This window comes from Lytechinus variegatus, chromosome 16 (assembly GCF_018143015.1).
Source record: "Lytechinus variegatus isolate NC3 chromosome 16, Lvar_3.0, whole genome shotgun sequence".
Taxonomy (NCBI): domain Eukaryota; kingdom Metazoa; phylum Echinodermata; class Echinoidea; order Temnopleuroida; family Toxopneustidae; genus Lytechinus; species Lytechinus variegatus.
In genome coordinates, this window is record NC_054755.1 from 28,720,949 (window position 1) to 28,738,258 (window position 17,310).

Consider the following 17,310-nt stretch of genomic DNA (forward strand, 5'->3'; position numbering starts at 1 on the left):
GGATGTGGAATACCAATTCATACATAATGTTTTATGTGGGCAAAAGCCCACTGTATTTTGGAAGTGTAGGTGTGTGTCGCGTGCGTATGACTGATAATCCTTCGCACGCGAGATGATATGAACCCATGGGTGGACCTAATTATGATCTGCCCCATAACGTATGACTTTAATTTTTTTAATGACTAAACTTTCTTTCAGGAGATGGGGAGCAGGTGTGAAATAATTTGTCTGAAGTCTCTATTTTCTTTTTTTTAGAAAGTGATATTTTGTTGATTTTTACATATGTGGGAAGCTACTCGCATAGACGCATGCATATGATGTCACAAATAACTTGAAAACTTTGACAGTACAAATATTATAGATAGGCAAGTGATAAATAATAACAAGCGTTGCAATCCAATCAGCACGAAATGAACATTACAGGAACTTGTTCTTCCCATCCACTATCATTGAGTGGAATTACCTGAGTGACACTGTCACCTCAACATCGACAAGCTCATTTGTAAGAAAACTAAAGAAAACCTGTAAGAAATGTCCTTCCCCATATCTGCCAAAATATCAAAAATCCTCATTGCATTTTGCATGCAATAGGAAGCCGGCTGGATAGATATATAGCTTCAGGTATGACTGTATGCAAACTTTATGTGTATACATGTACATGTATGTGTGTGTAGATCAAAGAAAATGCCTCAAACTGACTTGCTATTTGAATCAAGGAAAGTCGTTAACTTTTTTCTCTCTCTCTTTTCTGTATTTTCCTCATGAAATATGAGAAATTTTTAAAAATCCACTGTGAGAATTTTCCTTGCCCGATTTTTTTATGTTGAAAATATATATTTTTCCTCTTTTTTTTTTTCAAATACGAAAAAAAATATACATGTATATTGAGGTGGCCTCAAAAAAATTGTAGCGGGCAGGGACGAGACACATACCTACATATTTTTTTACTTGGCCCAAAACAAATTAAGATTTTACTGACTAATTTAATCTGTGATGGATTTTCCTCGAAACTCTAAACCAATATTTTTTAGTTATTATTTTTAGTATTTTTACAATAAACTTTCATGTCACTTCAAGTTCAGTTTAAAATTCAGTTCGGGGAAGCATGAATGGAATTCAGATGTCACGTGTAGTTGAACTTCCAAATTTGGAAATATATTATTCACACTTATTAATTGATATGAATGCACCTTGTACAACATGCCTTGTTGATACCAGTATGCCTAAATGTCTGGATAATAGAGAGTTTTCACATTTACTACTGAGACACTCTCTACAAATTAAAATCACTGTGAAGAGCTGAGAGGCTTTTGTTGAAAGTTGGTGGACTGGGACAGCGGATCATCCAAAGATTTGCACCGGACGAACAATTGTAAATATGTCGTTGTTCAGACTCAGAGTCAAGAGATTTTGACGCTGTCCCAGTCCACCAAATTTCCACTAGAGCCTATTAGCTCTCCATTGTGATTTGACTTGCATTTTCAAAGGAATTATATTCATTTTATTTTTTATTTATTCTCGAATATTTATACAGAGTAGCCTGATCAGCATTAAAAGACATACAATGTACGAAAAACATAGTAACAGGACATTATGAGATACAGAAAAAAAAGGAACAAATACAAAGTAAAAATACGAGAATGTGTTACGAGTTACAGATGGCAAGATACATGTACATGATATAAATGTGCAAAATGTTATCGTTAAAAGCTGGTCTACCTCAGGGCTCTGTGATTATATATATAAAAAGCATTTAAAAGGATGAAAGATCGTTAAAACACAAGGCAATGTATTACACAATACTGATAAATTTAATTTTGGAATTAAAAAAACAAGCAGAAGACATATCGCATCATTTGGTAATTTTATCACTAATATACATCAAGATAAAAGAGAAAAACAAAGCAAAACAAACAAACAAAAAACAACACGTTTTAATTTCTAAATAATAAGTGGGAATAACAGAAAGACAAGAAAGACAATTGGTGGGCTGTAGAGAGTGTCTTCGTAGTAAATGCGAAAAGTCCAGAATATCTCTGTGGTAATTATGTAAAAATAAATTATGGAAAGTGAATGAATATGGAAACAGTCGAACCAGAATCATCTTGATCATGTTATTAATTTTATTGTTATCATGCACATGCTGAAAGGAGATGAAATATGAAGACTTCTGATTTTAGGCTTAACACAAACATGCATGGTAATTTGGCAATCTTACCTTGGTGAAATGCATGGCACTCTCAGAATCATCTGCCAAGATAAAAAGATTAGAAAAAAAGCTCATTCCTTGAACTGCAGATCCAGAAATCTGTTATTGAGATACACTAGAAGGAACAAAAGCAGTTTTTAATGAGTTGACTTGATTTACATGTATCCCTTTACAGTTGTATGTGTTTCTTGGAGAAATATATTGCACTTGTCAATGTTGTCTGTGATTATTGATGATCTCAATCATCCAATGCTAGCCGCAGAAATATGTTGTTAGCCTAACAGAGTGCTACTAATTAGCCCAGTCACATCTTTTGGATTGTGAAGTAAATTTTTTCATTTCAATGTGTAATTAATGCAATTTTTAAACATAAAGCATCACTGCCACATTACCGGTTGAAACGGGCCCTCTGTTAGTACATGTACATTGTTAGCGCTAAAAATACCCGTCTCTGTGCGGTCAGTACAGGTAGATACATGTATATACACTTGTAAAATTTTGTGAACTGGACTTAGACTAAAGTGCCCAAATATTGGATGATTCGCATGATTGGACCAAAACAAAGATACAATTGTTGAATTAAAATCATATGCATCATCGTTGTTCAAATTTTGAATATTAATGTCATAAAATACATACTTTATAAAAAAATATGTGGTAAACGGGAATTATTAAGCCTGCTTTTTTCTCCAAATATGGGACTAATTATGATGAATTCACACTCTAATGATATTTTGATTGTTGAAACAATGATTTCCATGTATTTCTTTTGCGCAAGTGCTCATCACAATGAACAAATTTCATATAGGAATTGGTATATGAAAATTAATTATTTACCAATGGAACCTTTTTCATCTCTAAACAATGTGTTTGCTCAGCTCTGTGCACCTCGTAATGTACCAAAATGGGCAGAATGACTAAAATGTGCTATAACAGCACTACAGCATATTTTGGATAATTGCACATTTTGGTAATTTACCTAAATGTGCAATTTACCTAAATGTGGTTCACAACATGCCTCGCACTGAAAAGCTAGTCTGCAAGAACATATTCAAACAGACCAGTTTGTAGTTACTTCATGAACAATTTTGGTCAAATAACCTTTCATTTCTTTCATTATGATAGGCAGATTTCAAAGCAAAATATTACGTACATGTAAGCTTGCCTTACATAGCAGGATGAAGAAATTGAATAGACCAGGTGACTATAGAATAGCACATCAATTAACACTTTATGAAGGTATTTGTTGCATTCCTACTTTGAATGCATATCATAGCATGTTGCACAATGTACATGGCAAACTGTGAAATACCAGTTGTTCGTGGATGCATTGTTGTTTTTTGTGGATGTAAATGAAAACCACAATTCAAAAGAATATATTAATAATCAAGACATCAAATTGGTGCTTATCTCATTAGATTTTAAACCACCATGTCACTTTAGTACAAATGACCTTCCTCTGATCATTCGCAGAAAGGAACTACGAACTGGCTTATTTTTTTTCATTTTTTCCCCTTCATCCCAAATTCAGGTACCTGCAAGTTTCCATGGTGACCAACAACATGTACGCAACTATGCTGTTGCACCCTGGGACCCCAGTGAACCTGTGAGTAAAAAAACTTCCTGTTAATCTTTATGATTATTTATTTCATCTTGACTATTATTGCTCTTAAAGTATAGCCAGGCCTCAGTTACATAAATAAATCTAAAAGTAACTTTGCCATCCAATGATAATGGGGCTGTTTCATAAAGCTGTTCTTAGGTTAAGAGTGTTTTTAAGAACGACTGGTGATCCATTCTTGTGCTGTGTGATATCCCTACATGTATGTAATTGAGTTTTGACCTAAGAACATGTTCCAGTCGTGTGTAAAGTTATTCGTAACTTTACAAACAGCTTTATGACCCCCCCCCCCGGCATGGTAACAATTCTTATCAGCCAATTGAGATCAAGGATTCCATCAAAGTTACCTTTACATGTAGCTGTCAAGTAACCAGTAGGAAAAACTTTTGCAGAATGGGAAGGGGCGGGGTCACAGTATCTTTTATCAATAAAAACTTCATTTACAAATCTGGCAACAATAAGAAGAAACAATTTTGCAAGGTAATAACCCAAAAATAAGTACATGTAGACTGTGGACCCATTTTTTTTCAAACTCTATATAAACTTTAAGGGAATTAACCCTTGAAACGAAGTGTTGTTTGAATACTCATGGGCCTTCAAAAATACTATAAAGAAGGAAAGTCAATTCATAGTTCATGCAACATGTCATCTATGTTGCTATGTCAGGCCATAGATCCTTCCTGTTAACAACAATAGTAACAAGAGCACCTGATGATGTTTCATATCAAGCTACAGTGGAAGAATAGGTACACAAATTCCCCTCTTATGACATGCTAAAATCCTAAGTTTTAAACGGCTAATAAATGATAGTGGAGCATTGTGGCCCAGTGGATTAGTCTCCGCACTTTGAAACAGAGGGTCAAGAGTTGGAATCCCAGCCATGGCGTAATTTCCTTCAGCGAGAAATTTATCCACATTGTGCTGCACTCAACCCAGGTGAGGTGAATGGGTACCCGGCAGGATTAATTCCTTGAATTCATGGTCGCTGAAAAGCAGCTTGAGCTAAAGCTGGGGTAATAATAATAGTAACAATGTGCCTCGAATAGAATATTTCTAGATAGATGGCGCTTTATAAATGCCCATTATTATTATTGATTGTATTATATTTCTTTGTTTTTTTTTCTGTGTGGACAGACGTTTGATAAGATCCTGATAGCTAACCGGGGTGAGATTGCTTGCCGTGTAATGAGAACATGTCGTGCCATGGGAATCAAGTCTGTCGCCATCTACAGTGAAGCTGATGTCAATGCGGTATGTATGTATAGTAACCCTGATGCCAGTATTTTTTTTACTTGATATTATAAACCCCCATCGCCCAGGTCTAACACAACTATTGTGCAATCACAAGTATATTCTTTCTGATAGTAATAAAAATTCTCACATTTGGTGGAAGAAAGACACAATTAGGTTATTTTATAAAATAAGGGTTTGGTCAGGTGGATATGTCCCTTTGCAAGGCACTTATCCATGTTTGTTGCTCTCAACCCAGTAGGAAGGGAATGTCAATGTGATTAGATTGGCATGTGTGCGCCGATAAAAATGGTTGCCTGGCCAGGGTCCTCCCCAGGGAGTGGAGATGGACCTGTGTGGAACAGTGATGGATCCTATGACCAGACTCACCAGAGTAATAATTACAATATAAAGTGCTTAGAAACAGAAGGTATGAAACGCAATATGCAGTACCTCCTTGTGGCAATTCTTGTATGTACATCCAAATATGCTGGATCTTATTCTTAAAGTGATTTGTTTCTGCTTCAAATGAAAAGACCTAATATTATGCTCTCAAATTATTGTGGTTTGAGTAGTTATTGGCATTGAGGTAAAAAAATGGAGAAAACATTGTTCAGATTTACAAAAGGGATGATTATTTCATGGAATTACCTGTTTGCAAAAAAATACTTTATGTGATCAGAAATGGTACATAAAATCTGAAATTTTATCTGAGATAAAATTTCATCTTGAATATTTAATGATGATACACGGCATAGCCGTGCCAGATTGGACATATCCAGTGCGTGTCTAATTATAGCAACGCAAATGTGCTTACACCCATGTTGCCTTTAGAAAGAAAAATGAAGGTTGCTATTTTATTTCTGCAAATTTAGCAATATTTCTAAGTAAATTGGCAAAATAGTATGAAATTACAAGAAAATGCAGTAATCATTGATACTAATACTAGAAGGAGGAAAGACATTTATCGACTATTTTCTTTCCTTCAGGCCTCGAAATAATCGACGGCCATGGCCGTCGATGCCCCCATTACTGGCTGTCATGCCCTTCTTCTTTTTGATAAAAGTTACGGCCACTAAAAATGTGCCCTTTTTTATATGGCCGTGGTGCCCTTTTTTCTCATAAATGTGCCCTTTTTCTGATATATAATATACCCCTTTTGAAAGTCTGCACCTTTTTTTCTGAGCGAGGAAAACTTTTCTCCGATCTCAAAAAGTATTCAATACCTTAGCTTTACCAGCGACGTCCAGTGCATGTATGCAGTCTAGTCCGAAGCCGCGCCGAACGATGAGCTAGCTATACACAGCTGGCCGGCTGGCCGCTAGCGCGCTTTACATATGCTATGTAAGCTGCAGCATAAGAATGGACGAGCGCGAGCTCCGTATGTGTACTACACAAATGTCGCGCGCGCTGTACTGTCCTGGCGAGCGCGCGCGATGCGTAAGTACAGTACTTTGAATGGGAGTGTTTCATAAAGCTGTTCGTCAGCTACAAACAACTTACGAACGACCGGTGATACTTTCTTGGGTGCTAATCAGATTCACATTTAATTACATGTAGCTCAAGAAAGTATCACCAGTCGTGCGTGAAGTTCATTTTTTCTTAAGTAAATAATGTGGTTTGGTAATGAATCTGATGTATAACATCGACTATGGAAAGCCCCCCCCCCCACGCCGCGAAACTGTAACACCTACAAATAATTTATTACATGCCCCTTAAAAAGTGGCCTTGGTGCCCCTCTGTATGGCCTTGGTGCCCTCTACTGCCTGGCCTCAGTGAAAAAGTGCCCCTCAAAAAAGTGGCCTTGCCCCCCCAAAATCCTATTTCAAGGCCTGTTCCTTGAAACAATAAATATAATAATTAGAGAAGTCATCTAGGAATTTTTGTTTGTAAAGAAATCGTAGAGAAAGAGGTGTTAATAGCATATAGGGTGGGTGCATTGAATTTGATAAAATTGATGCAACCTCTTTTGCCCCACCTCCTGATGCAATAGACTTTAATCGGTTGAATGAGATGAGAGTGCTATAATAAAACGGTGTTTCTCATTGGATATTGCTTCATAAATTCAGTGTAGGCGAGCCTTTGAGAGGTAGATATGAGATAAAATATTTAATGGTTCTCAGAATACTGATGCAGAGAGATAGGGTATTTTATCTCAATGATTTCAACTAAAATAATGTTGTTTTGAAATCATTCATACTCTAGGCTTGCCATGGAGAGATAAAAATGAAGATGAAATATTTAATGACTCTCAGAATACCTATTTTGAGAGATTTTTAGGGTATTTTATCTCACTGATTTCAACAGATATAATTTTTTGTAATTATGGGTCATTGCTTCATAATTAAGCATGACTTAGGGAGTGAAATGAAGATAAAATATTTAATGACTCAGAATACTGATTTTGGAGAGATTTTTTTAAGGGTATTTTACAGTATCTCACAGATTTTTAAGTGAGATCATTTATTTTTTTAGTTTTATCTCAAATGAAATTCATCTGAGAATATCACAGAATACCACCCCAGGTCATTATAGTGAAATGGGGCTTTCCATTTGTGTTGGTTCTTGGAAGCGAGTTGGGTATTGTGTGAAAAGCGATAAAGTTATTGAAAGTGCTCTTTTACGAGGGACCGTTTTTTTTCTAGTGTTCATACTAGGGTTCACCTCTTTCTATGCGTCACAGTCTCTTTACATGTATTTCCTAGGACTTTTTGTACAATATACACTATCCAAACGGTAGCCTAATGATTGCATATCTGTACAAATGTGTACGTCATCAAAACTCTGCTCAGGAAGAGAGTATGATAAGTGTACAGTACACTACCAGGCACATGACCGTTTGTACATGAACGTGCAGTTTTGATTGCGTCATCCAAAGTGATTAAAGATGATTTGTTCATTTATTAAACCTTACAATGATACCAATTTCTTTGTGTTTATTTAGGAATTTCCAGCACAATGCACTTAACTCTTTTTTACGTGCCTGTTTTTCCCCCAGGGTTGTTTACATCCCTTTTCAATCCCCTTGTTATGAGTATTTCAACACTCTAGCAAAACTTTTCCCAAATATTTTCTCTTCGATGACATATTTGTTTTTTTCCCCCTCTGTGGCCCGAACCCTCAAAGGTCTGCTAAATTCAGCCAAAGGGTCGGCTATATTTAGCCCGTGGGCTGAATTTTGCCCAGGCTGAATTTTGTCTGGGCTAAGTTTGGGCCTATGGTGTAATCATATTTTATATGCAAGTGGCAAAGTCATGAAGACAGAGCGAGTCGGGGGGGGGAGGGGGGGGGGGGGGGGGTTACACGGTGGCTCGGATTGATTTCGCTCCTGAAATGCTCAAAGGGGCCCTGGAAAATCCCCATTCATTGCAATGTAAAGCTTATATGCATCCAATATTACAGATTTAGGCAGTAACTTCGTGAAAAGTAGCCCCTGAAAAAAAAGTTTATGCCTGGGATGATTTCTCTCCTGAAATCAAAGGGGCCCTGAAAAATCTCTATTCACTGAAATGTGATTCTTACATGTACATGTATCCAATATTGCAGATTTAGGCAGTACCGTAACTTGTGAAAAGTAGCCCTTGAAAAAAAATAGTTTATGCCTGTAGTTAGTGAAATGGGCTAGAGTCACGCAAGTGAAACCGACTCCAGAGAAATCAAAGCTAAACACACCATTTCCAATGGCTTACTATCAGTTGATTTGCGGTTGGTTTCACCGTTGTCACTTCAGCATTATGCATCATATTCCTCTCCTTAAGCCTTACACTGTGATAGCTCTGTCGAGCTGTGCCAAATACATGATTAGTAGCATCTTCACTTATACATACCAATTACCTCTGCAATTGATTTGATTCAATTTTCAATGTAATGCAATGTAATCAATTTGATTTGATTTGATTTGATTTGACTTGATTTGATTTGACTTGACTTGATATGACTTGACTTGACCTGACTTGACCTGACCTGACTTGGCTGGACTTGTCTTAATTTATAAAGTTAAGTTTAAATTTAAGCTAGGTCAAGTGAAGTTCAGCTCAGTACAGTCCAGTTCCATTCAATTCAAATCATATTAAATCAAATCAAATCAAAATGTGTTTTTTTGTTCATCCAGCTCCACGTTGAGATGGCAGATGAAGCAGTTTGTGTAGGCCCAGCAGCATCAAAGGACAGTTACCTCAATATGGATAGAATTTTACAAGCAATCAGAGACACAGGCTCTCAGGCTGTGAGTATACAAATGTTGCATATTTTAAATCTAATACATTGTTATTCTTATTTTTTGTGTAGAGTTTGGTAGTCCTGTGACTGTCATTTAGTTTAAGATTTATTTATTTGGTTATGGATAAAATACTGGAAACAGAAATCAAAGACACAAGATCTCATGGACTCATGGATGGATTTAGTGAATGGTAAAGGTGTTTTTTTTAAGGACAATTGTAAGATACTTGTAGTCATTTGAAAAAAAAATCTAAAAAAGAACTCTGGAACCCCCCCCCATTCATTGTAATGTTAAAGCTTAATTCCAATGTTGCAGATATAATGAAAAGTAGTCACTGGAAAAAAACAAACACAATTGCTTGATTTGGGGAATCCCCTATGCTTGGAATTTTGAAGAATCTGGAAATGATATGGGGGGTGTTTCACAAAGATTTAAGTATGACTTAGAGTCGCACTTAAATACCGAGTTGCGTACGATATGAAAGGCTTGACCGCATTGGTCAGATCGTGTCATGAGGACGCGCACTAATGCGTATCTATCAATAAGATCGCGCGTTGCATATCATGTACGCGTCGACATTTAAGTGCGACTTAAGTCATGCTTAAATCTTTGTGAAACACCCCCCTGAACGGGTAATTTTTTATTTCTTTTATGTGTTCTTAACAGGTTCATCCTGGCTATGGTTTTCTCTCAGAGAATATGGAATTTGCAAAAAGATTGGTAAGTCAAGTCTAATCAACATAAAGTGAATTTCAGATTAAGTCTGAAGTTTTATACAAAGATACAAATCTAGTAGGTCTGGTCAAGTCTTACATTCATAAGCAAGTTGCAGATTAAGTCTGAATTTGCATAGAGTTTTTCAAGTCAATTCTAATGAACATCATGTATAAAACAAGTTTCAGATTAAGTGTAGATTTCCAAATAGTTGTGTAAGACAAGTTTAATCCACATCTTTTATAAAAACAAGTTTCAGATTAAATCTGAATTTGTAATGAGAATGGTAGGTCAAGTTTTCTTAAAATCTTTTATCAACTAAAATGTGGATTAAGTCCAAAATTACAAAGAGTCTGGTATAAAGTTCATTCTGATTAACATGATATATAAAGCAAGTTACAGATTAAATTTAGACAAGTTAAAAAACAGCAACTATGAGCTGATTGTCATCAGAATCATTCCATGGGATGTTTTAGAATATGTAAGTCTAGATTAAGAGACTGGTAAATCAAGTCTAGTTCACAAAAACAAAAGTTCACTTTAAATAAGCATGAATTTGCAAAGAGACTGGTAAACGAAGTCTAATTCACAACAATAATTATACAGCAGGTTTCATATCAATTCTTAATTTGCAAGGACACTGGTACATGTTGGCTAAGTTTCATAAATAATTATACCCCAAGTTTCCGATCACGCCTCCCAAGACATCTCAGGGGCTGCCTCATGACTTTGCAAAATTTTATGTTTCTTGAGGTTTGCACAAAGTCTTGCACAACTCTTGGTCCCGAATTTCCCAAGTCCCTCCCCCCAATATAATAATAATGATGCAATAGTAAGGCTTTGGGTAGTGTGTGTTCATGATGTACTGTCTTCAAATTCTACCATGGTTGTATGGTCACATTTTGCACTGAATTTTATTGATTTCTTAACTTTGACCTTGACTTTTCCACCAGAATGCCACCACAATTACTTGCGAAAAAATAACTAAGAAACCAAGTTTATTTGACAAAATGCAAAGTTTTAAATTGATGAAGGGATGGTTGGACAGACTGGCAATGGGCCACATTGGAGCAAATGGTTTGATCCATATTAGAGCGCCTTCTAGTAGACCAAGTTAATACAAACCATTTAACCTGATATGAAATCTGTTGTGTGGATGCAAGAATGCCAGAAATAGCAAAATATTTTCGCACACCACATCTGTGCAGAAACACCATTATGCAATGCACTAATATGCCTGCTCTTAACAGCGTTTTTGAATGTGTGCAATGCATTAAAGGGGAATGAAACCTTTGAAACAAATAGGCTTGTGTAGAAACAGAAAAATCAAAGAATAAGAATAAAGAAAGTTCGAGAAAAATTGGACAAATAATGAGAAAGCTATGAGCATTTGAATATTGCAATCACTAATGCTGTGGAGATCCTCCCATTGGCAATGCGACACGAATGTGTGATGTCACTGATGAACAACTTTCCCTTTGGTGGACTATAAAATACCCTCAAAATGTCTCTTTTTGCTTTTGCTTATGATGATACAAACTCTCTATCCGTGATGTATTCTTAAAAAATATGTTTATTACATGCCCTCATGTAGAAAGAACACATGATCTATGGATAAATGTGATAAAAGAAGCAATTCAAGTCAAAATACTAAAGTAATGGGGAGAGTTGTTCACAAGTGACATCACACATCTTTGTCGCATTGCCAATTTGCTATCTCCATAGCATTAGTGATCGCAATATTCAAATGCTCATAACTTTCTCATTATTTGTCTGATTTTTCTCAAACCTTTGTTGATCTGTTTCTTTGATTTTTCTGTTTTCACACAAGCTCTCTTGTTCCAATGGTTTCATTCTCCTTTAAGGTGTGGTGTTAGGGGCACCCTTGCTCCGACACAACAAATTGGTGTTTAAATTGGAAGAGGCAATTCAACGTGATACACATACATTGTGCAAGCCATTGTCAGCAATTTGAACACAATGATGCAAGCATGCACTCATAATGGACCTATTTCCGATGTCCAGTTTGAATTAGGCCATGGTCTGACCCTGTGCTAAATTTATTGAAGCCAAAAATTTCAATAACTTTACATTGTATGTTTCTTATAATTACTATTTATTCCCTCATGCTTGTTTTTAGTCATCACGAATCATATATGATTTTAGTATCAAACGAGCTGATGGACCCGTCTTACAAAGACTTACTATTGATATGGTATGCTTCGTTTTATTTTCATAGGACATCGTGCAAATTTCCAGTAGAAAAAATTATGACACTGATGGATTTCCATAGAGTTACGATTGATTGAATCAATCATAACTCTTTGTAAGACAGGGCCCAGGGGTCTGTCTTACAAAGAGTTGCAATTGATCCGATCAATCGCAACTATGGATAGCCAGCAAAGTCAACATATACAATACATGTTTGCTCAATTTTTTTTCTAAATATGAATGTATATCCGTAAGTTAATTGATTTCTTGACAGTTTGGTGTTTTCTTTTTTGTTTTCATAGGACATTGTGCAAATTTCCAGTAGAAAAAATTATGACACTGATGGATTTCCATAGAGTTACGATTGATTGGATCAATCATAACTCATCGTAAGACAGGGCCCTGATCTTTATGTCACAATTGGCTTATTTAATCAAACTGAAACTATAGTCCAAAGTGATTTACTACTAAACCAGAGTTTAAACATTCATTTTGACTTGTCTATCGCCCCAGTTTGTCATTTGCAATGCATCACTAAGAAGGTGAATCAAGAGATACCCTACCCTCCCTTAAGTATGTAGTTACCAATTCACCTTGCAATCTAGACTACATGTACATGTACAAGGCGATGAATGACGCTTTTTTTATCAAGGATACCCTTCACTTCAAGCGTCATTGTTGAAGTGCAGTGTGAGTCTACCCTCAGAAATTTACAAGTGTCGTTTGTTTTTCTATACTATCAAGTATACCTATTATGGATCTACCCGCTTAGATATACAAGTGGTTTTCTATATTTAATTGAATATATTTATTTCAAGGATTTTTCTTTTATTTCATGTATCTTTAGACTCTATCTCACTCTTTCATTTTACTTATTACAACCTGTAATGTTAACCAACCATGAAAATTCCACCTCCGTTTATTGAAGGGGAAGTCAACCTTGGTCGTAAAATATGAGAGAACTACATGTAGGAGAAAAATCAGAAAAACAGGATGGTGAAAGTTTGAGAGAAATTGGGTGAGCAATTAGAAAATTATGACTCTTTTTAAAATTGCGATCCTAAGACTATGTAGATTTTGAACTGGCAACTCGGTATTTGGGAGGGGAAACTATCCCATCGGTCATGTAGTTAATTGTCAGGGATTTGTAGTTTTCTCCTTGAAAATTTGAAAGAAATTGGGCAAGCAATAATGAAGTTACGACTGTTTTTGTCTCACCTGCATAGCAGAGTGAGACTATAGGCGCCGCTTTTCCGACGGCGGCGTCAACATCAAATCTTAACCTAAGGTTAAGTTTTTGAAATGACATCATAACTTAGAAAGTATATGGACCTAGTTCATGAAACTTGGCCATAAGGTTAATTAAGTATTACTGAACATCCTGCATGAGTTTCACGTCACATGACCAAGGTCAAAGGTCATTTAGGGTCAATGAACTTAGACCATGTTGGGGAATCAACATCAAAATCTTAACCTGAGGTTAAGTTTTTGAAATGTCATCATAAATATATGGACCTAGTTCATTAAACTTGGACATAAGGTTAATCAAGTATCACCAAACATCCTGCATGAGTTTCACGTCACATGACCAAGGTCAAAGGTCATTTAGGGTCAATGAACTTTGGCCGATTTGGGGGTATCTGTTGAATTGCAATCAAAACTTTAAAAGTTTTTGGATCTGATTCATGAAACTTGGACATGATAGTAATCAAGTATCACTGAACATCCTGTGCAAGTTTCAGGTCACATGATCAAGGTCAAAGGTCATTTAGGGTCAATGAACTTTGGCCGAATTGGGGGTATTTGTTGAATTACCATAACTTTGGAAGTATGTTGGTCTAGTTCATAAAACTTGGACATAAGAGTAATCAAGTATCACTGAACATCCTGTGCACATTTTAGGTCACATGACCAAGGTCAAAGGTCAATGAACTTTGGCCATAATGGGGGTATCTGTTGAATTACCATCATAACTTTACAAGTTTATTGATCTGACTTTTGAAACTTAGACATAAGAGTAATCAAGTATCACTGAATATCCTGTGCAAGTTTCAGGTCACATGATCAAGGTCAAAGGTCATGTGAGATCAATGAACTTTGGCCGCATTGGGGGTATTTGTTGAATTACCATCCTATCTCTGTATTAAAAAGTGTATTGGTCTAATTCATAAAACGTGGAAATAAGAGTAACCAAGTATCACTGAACATCTTGTTTGAGTTATAGTAGTTTTCAAAGTCAGCACTGCTGCTATGTTTAATCGCGTGATGCAGGTGAGACGGCCAGAGGCATTCCACTTGTAAAAATGCAAGTAAAAATCTAGTTCCTTGGTTTTTATGTTGGTTGCAAGCGCTCCCCTGAATGCCTGTAATAAAGGGGCATCAAGGATGGTTTTGGGAAGCGCATTCCATGCGGTCACTGTCCTGGGTATAGGTATAGTGATTACAAGTTTTTACAACTTTTGAAAAATTCCTTACCTTCTTTATTGTTTGTCCGATAAGTGTTCAAACTTTTCGTACATATTGTACATGTATGTCTGATTTTTCTTATTTCCTCTGAAGAAATTTTTATATTTGGGTAGGATTCCCAATTTCCCATTTTAGGTTAAGCTCTACTTTTAGAAACCCTACTAGGCTACTACGTAAGCTGGTCGTCCGACACTTCTGCATGTATCTCACTTGTTTGAAGATTTTGTTGTTGAATTTTTAAAAGTACAGGTCTCTTAGAAGGCTTCATTTCAAAATGTGTTGTCTTTCTTGGCAATGAGTGTGCACTCGAATAGTGAGTAGGTCCTGTTGAGGAACTTACCCATTTCTAAGAAATACCTCTACATACTGCACTGCTGCTCTAGTGCGATAACCTTTTTCATATATTAAATGCATTGGGAATACGTGAGTGAAGTGCTTATGGTGCGTGAAAGGGTGAACATGTGGTGAAAAATGCAGTAGAAATGTATCACCCCGTACATAAATGCTAATTTATTAGATGTGCATCGGCAAGCATTAAAAAAAATCCTGGCCGTACCCCTCAGCAAAAATGCAATATTGATATTCTCTCATAGAGTATCGAAGTGTGACATCATCAATTTTCACTTTTGTGCATTTCAGTGTTTTTGATACCATATTTTGGTAAAGCATGATGACCCCCCCCACAACCCGAATATGGTGGGAATTGGTCCATGGGAGCCTTAGATATGACCTCATAAATACATACATGTAATTAGCCCCTTTGTATTATTGGCCTGGTTCTAGATGTTAGGAACCAGGTCAATAACACATTGACTTTAATGGGGCTAATTACGTATTCATGAGGTCATATCTCGGGCCCCCATGGACGGATTCTCACCATATTTTGAAAGTGGCCGGGGTTTTTCATCATTCTCTACCAAAATATGGTATCAAAAACGCTGAAATGCAAAAAGGTTTTTTTCACTTCGGTACTCTTTTGCCCCCTCAACCAGCCGTGTATTTGATTAAGACTTAAACCTTGTGGATCTTAAGCTAAAAAGAAAGCTAAAAAGATTTAAACCTTTTATCCTTTTAAGATTAAAAAAAACTAATCCTTATGATTCAAAATACATCAATTTTGGGGCATGTCAGTATTCACAGTCAATACAGATTTATTCTGTAGGCCCTATCCTTGAAATTTAGAGTGTAAACATGTAGGCAGTAGAAAATAGATGGAACTGAAAGTTAATAAATTACTAAAGACCCCGGAAGATAATCTTGTGACTTGGAAACTAATATTTTGCCCAGCAGATGGGACAATTAAAAAGGTCATATAACACTCTGGTTCCGTTGAGAAATCCAATATTGACTTCCTCCTTTAACCTTTCAGTTTCCATTTTAAGTTCCTGTCTGTCATTCTTTTTCCTCTATTAATTTCTGACTCTCTTTCTCTCTCCCTCTCTGTCTTACACATTCTCTCTCTCTTGTCTCTCTCAGAATATGTCTCTTGCTATCTTCCTCTCTCTTTTCTGTACTCCCCCCTCTCTCTCTCTTCCCACTCCCTCTCCCTCTCTCTCCCACTCTCATTCTTTACTCCACCCCCTCTCATTATAAGAGGCTTCTTCACGAGAAGGAAGTCGTTACCGCCAGGGGTGATCAAACAACACCGGATCTCGTCTCTTCCTCACTCGCACAAGTACATGTACACTGTACTTGCGATATTATGATGAAAGCCACACATTTCACTCAAAAGCCATTACTTCCGCTGGTCATCTAATACTGATACCATCATGCGGTCAACAAACCCATACCCTGGTCACATTGGTTGTGATCCCAAGGGGGGGGTTAAATTTTCCTTAATTTTATACACAGCCTAAAGAGAAGATTGCTTTGTCCCCCCACCCAGCCTGATGGACCCAAAATCTCATGAAATTCCTGCCTAAGCTTGTTCACATGCGAAAAACGCAAATATTGCAAACATGATGTTTTTAATAACAGATTATGTTCACGCTCAATTAATAAATGCCCAAGTATGTTGCTGTTATGCAATCAGCCTCCTTTGTGATATAGATGAAAGTCTGGATGCCTCAGATTATGAAAGCTCAGGGGTTGATCATGCTCAAACAATGTATACACCTCAGTGATAAACCACAGCCTATCTGGATAAATTTCAAAGTTAAAGTATAAAGTTGTTGTTGGGGTTTTACACCTTAAATTTGCACTTCCGCCATTTTTGTCTCACCTGCGAAGCAGAGTGAGACTATAGGCGCCGCTTTGGCGGCGGCGGCGTCAACATCAAATCTTAACCTGAGGTTAAGTTTTTGAAATGACGTCATAACTTAGAAAGTATATGGACCTAGTTAATAAAACTTGGCCATAAGGTTAATCAAGTATTACTGTACATCCTATTAGAGTTTCATGTCACATGACCAAGGTCAAAGGTCATTTAGGGTCAATGAACTTAGACTATGTTGGAGGGATCAACATCGAAATCTTAACCTGAGGTTAAGTTTTTGAAATGTCATCATAACTTAGAAAATATATGGACCTAGTTCATGAAACTTGGACATAAGGTTAATCAAGTATCACTGAACATCCTGCACGAGTTTCACGTCACATGACCAAGGTCAAAGGTCATTTAGGGTCAATGAACTTTGGCCA

The 17,310-nt window shown here is 36.6% G+C and overlaps 1 protein-coding gene across 1 annotated transcript in view; it reads left to right on the forward strand.

Moving 5' to 3' along the window:
- Positions 1–17,310, forward strand: part of LOC121429633 (propionyl-CoA carboxylase alpha chain, mitochondrial-like) — a 52,070-nt gene that overhangs the window by 6,972 nt on the left and 27,788 nt on the right. Inside the window, exons 2-5 of the mRNA XM_041626771.1 lie at positions 3,741–3,815; positions 4,965–5,081; positions 9,172–9,285; positions 9,946–9,999. Of these exons, the coding sequence (XP_041482705.1) occupies positions 3,741–3,815; positions 4,965–5,081; positions 9,172–9,285; positions 9,946–9,999 (360 nt within the window). The remainder of the gene's footprint in view (positions 1–3,740; positions 3,816–4,964; positions 5,082–9,171; positions 9,286–9,945; positions 10,000–17,310) is intronic.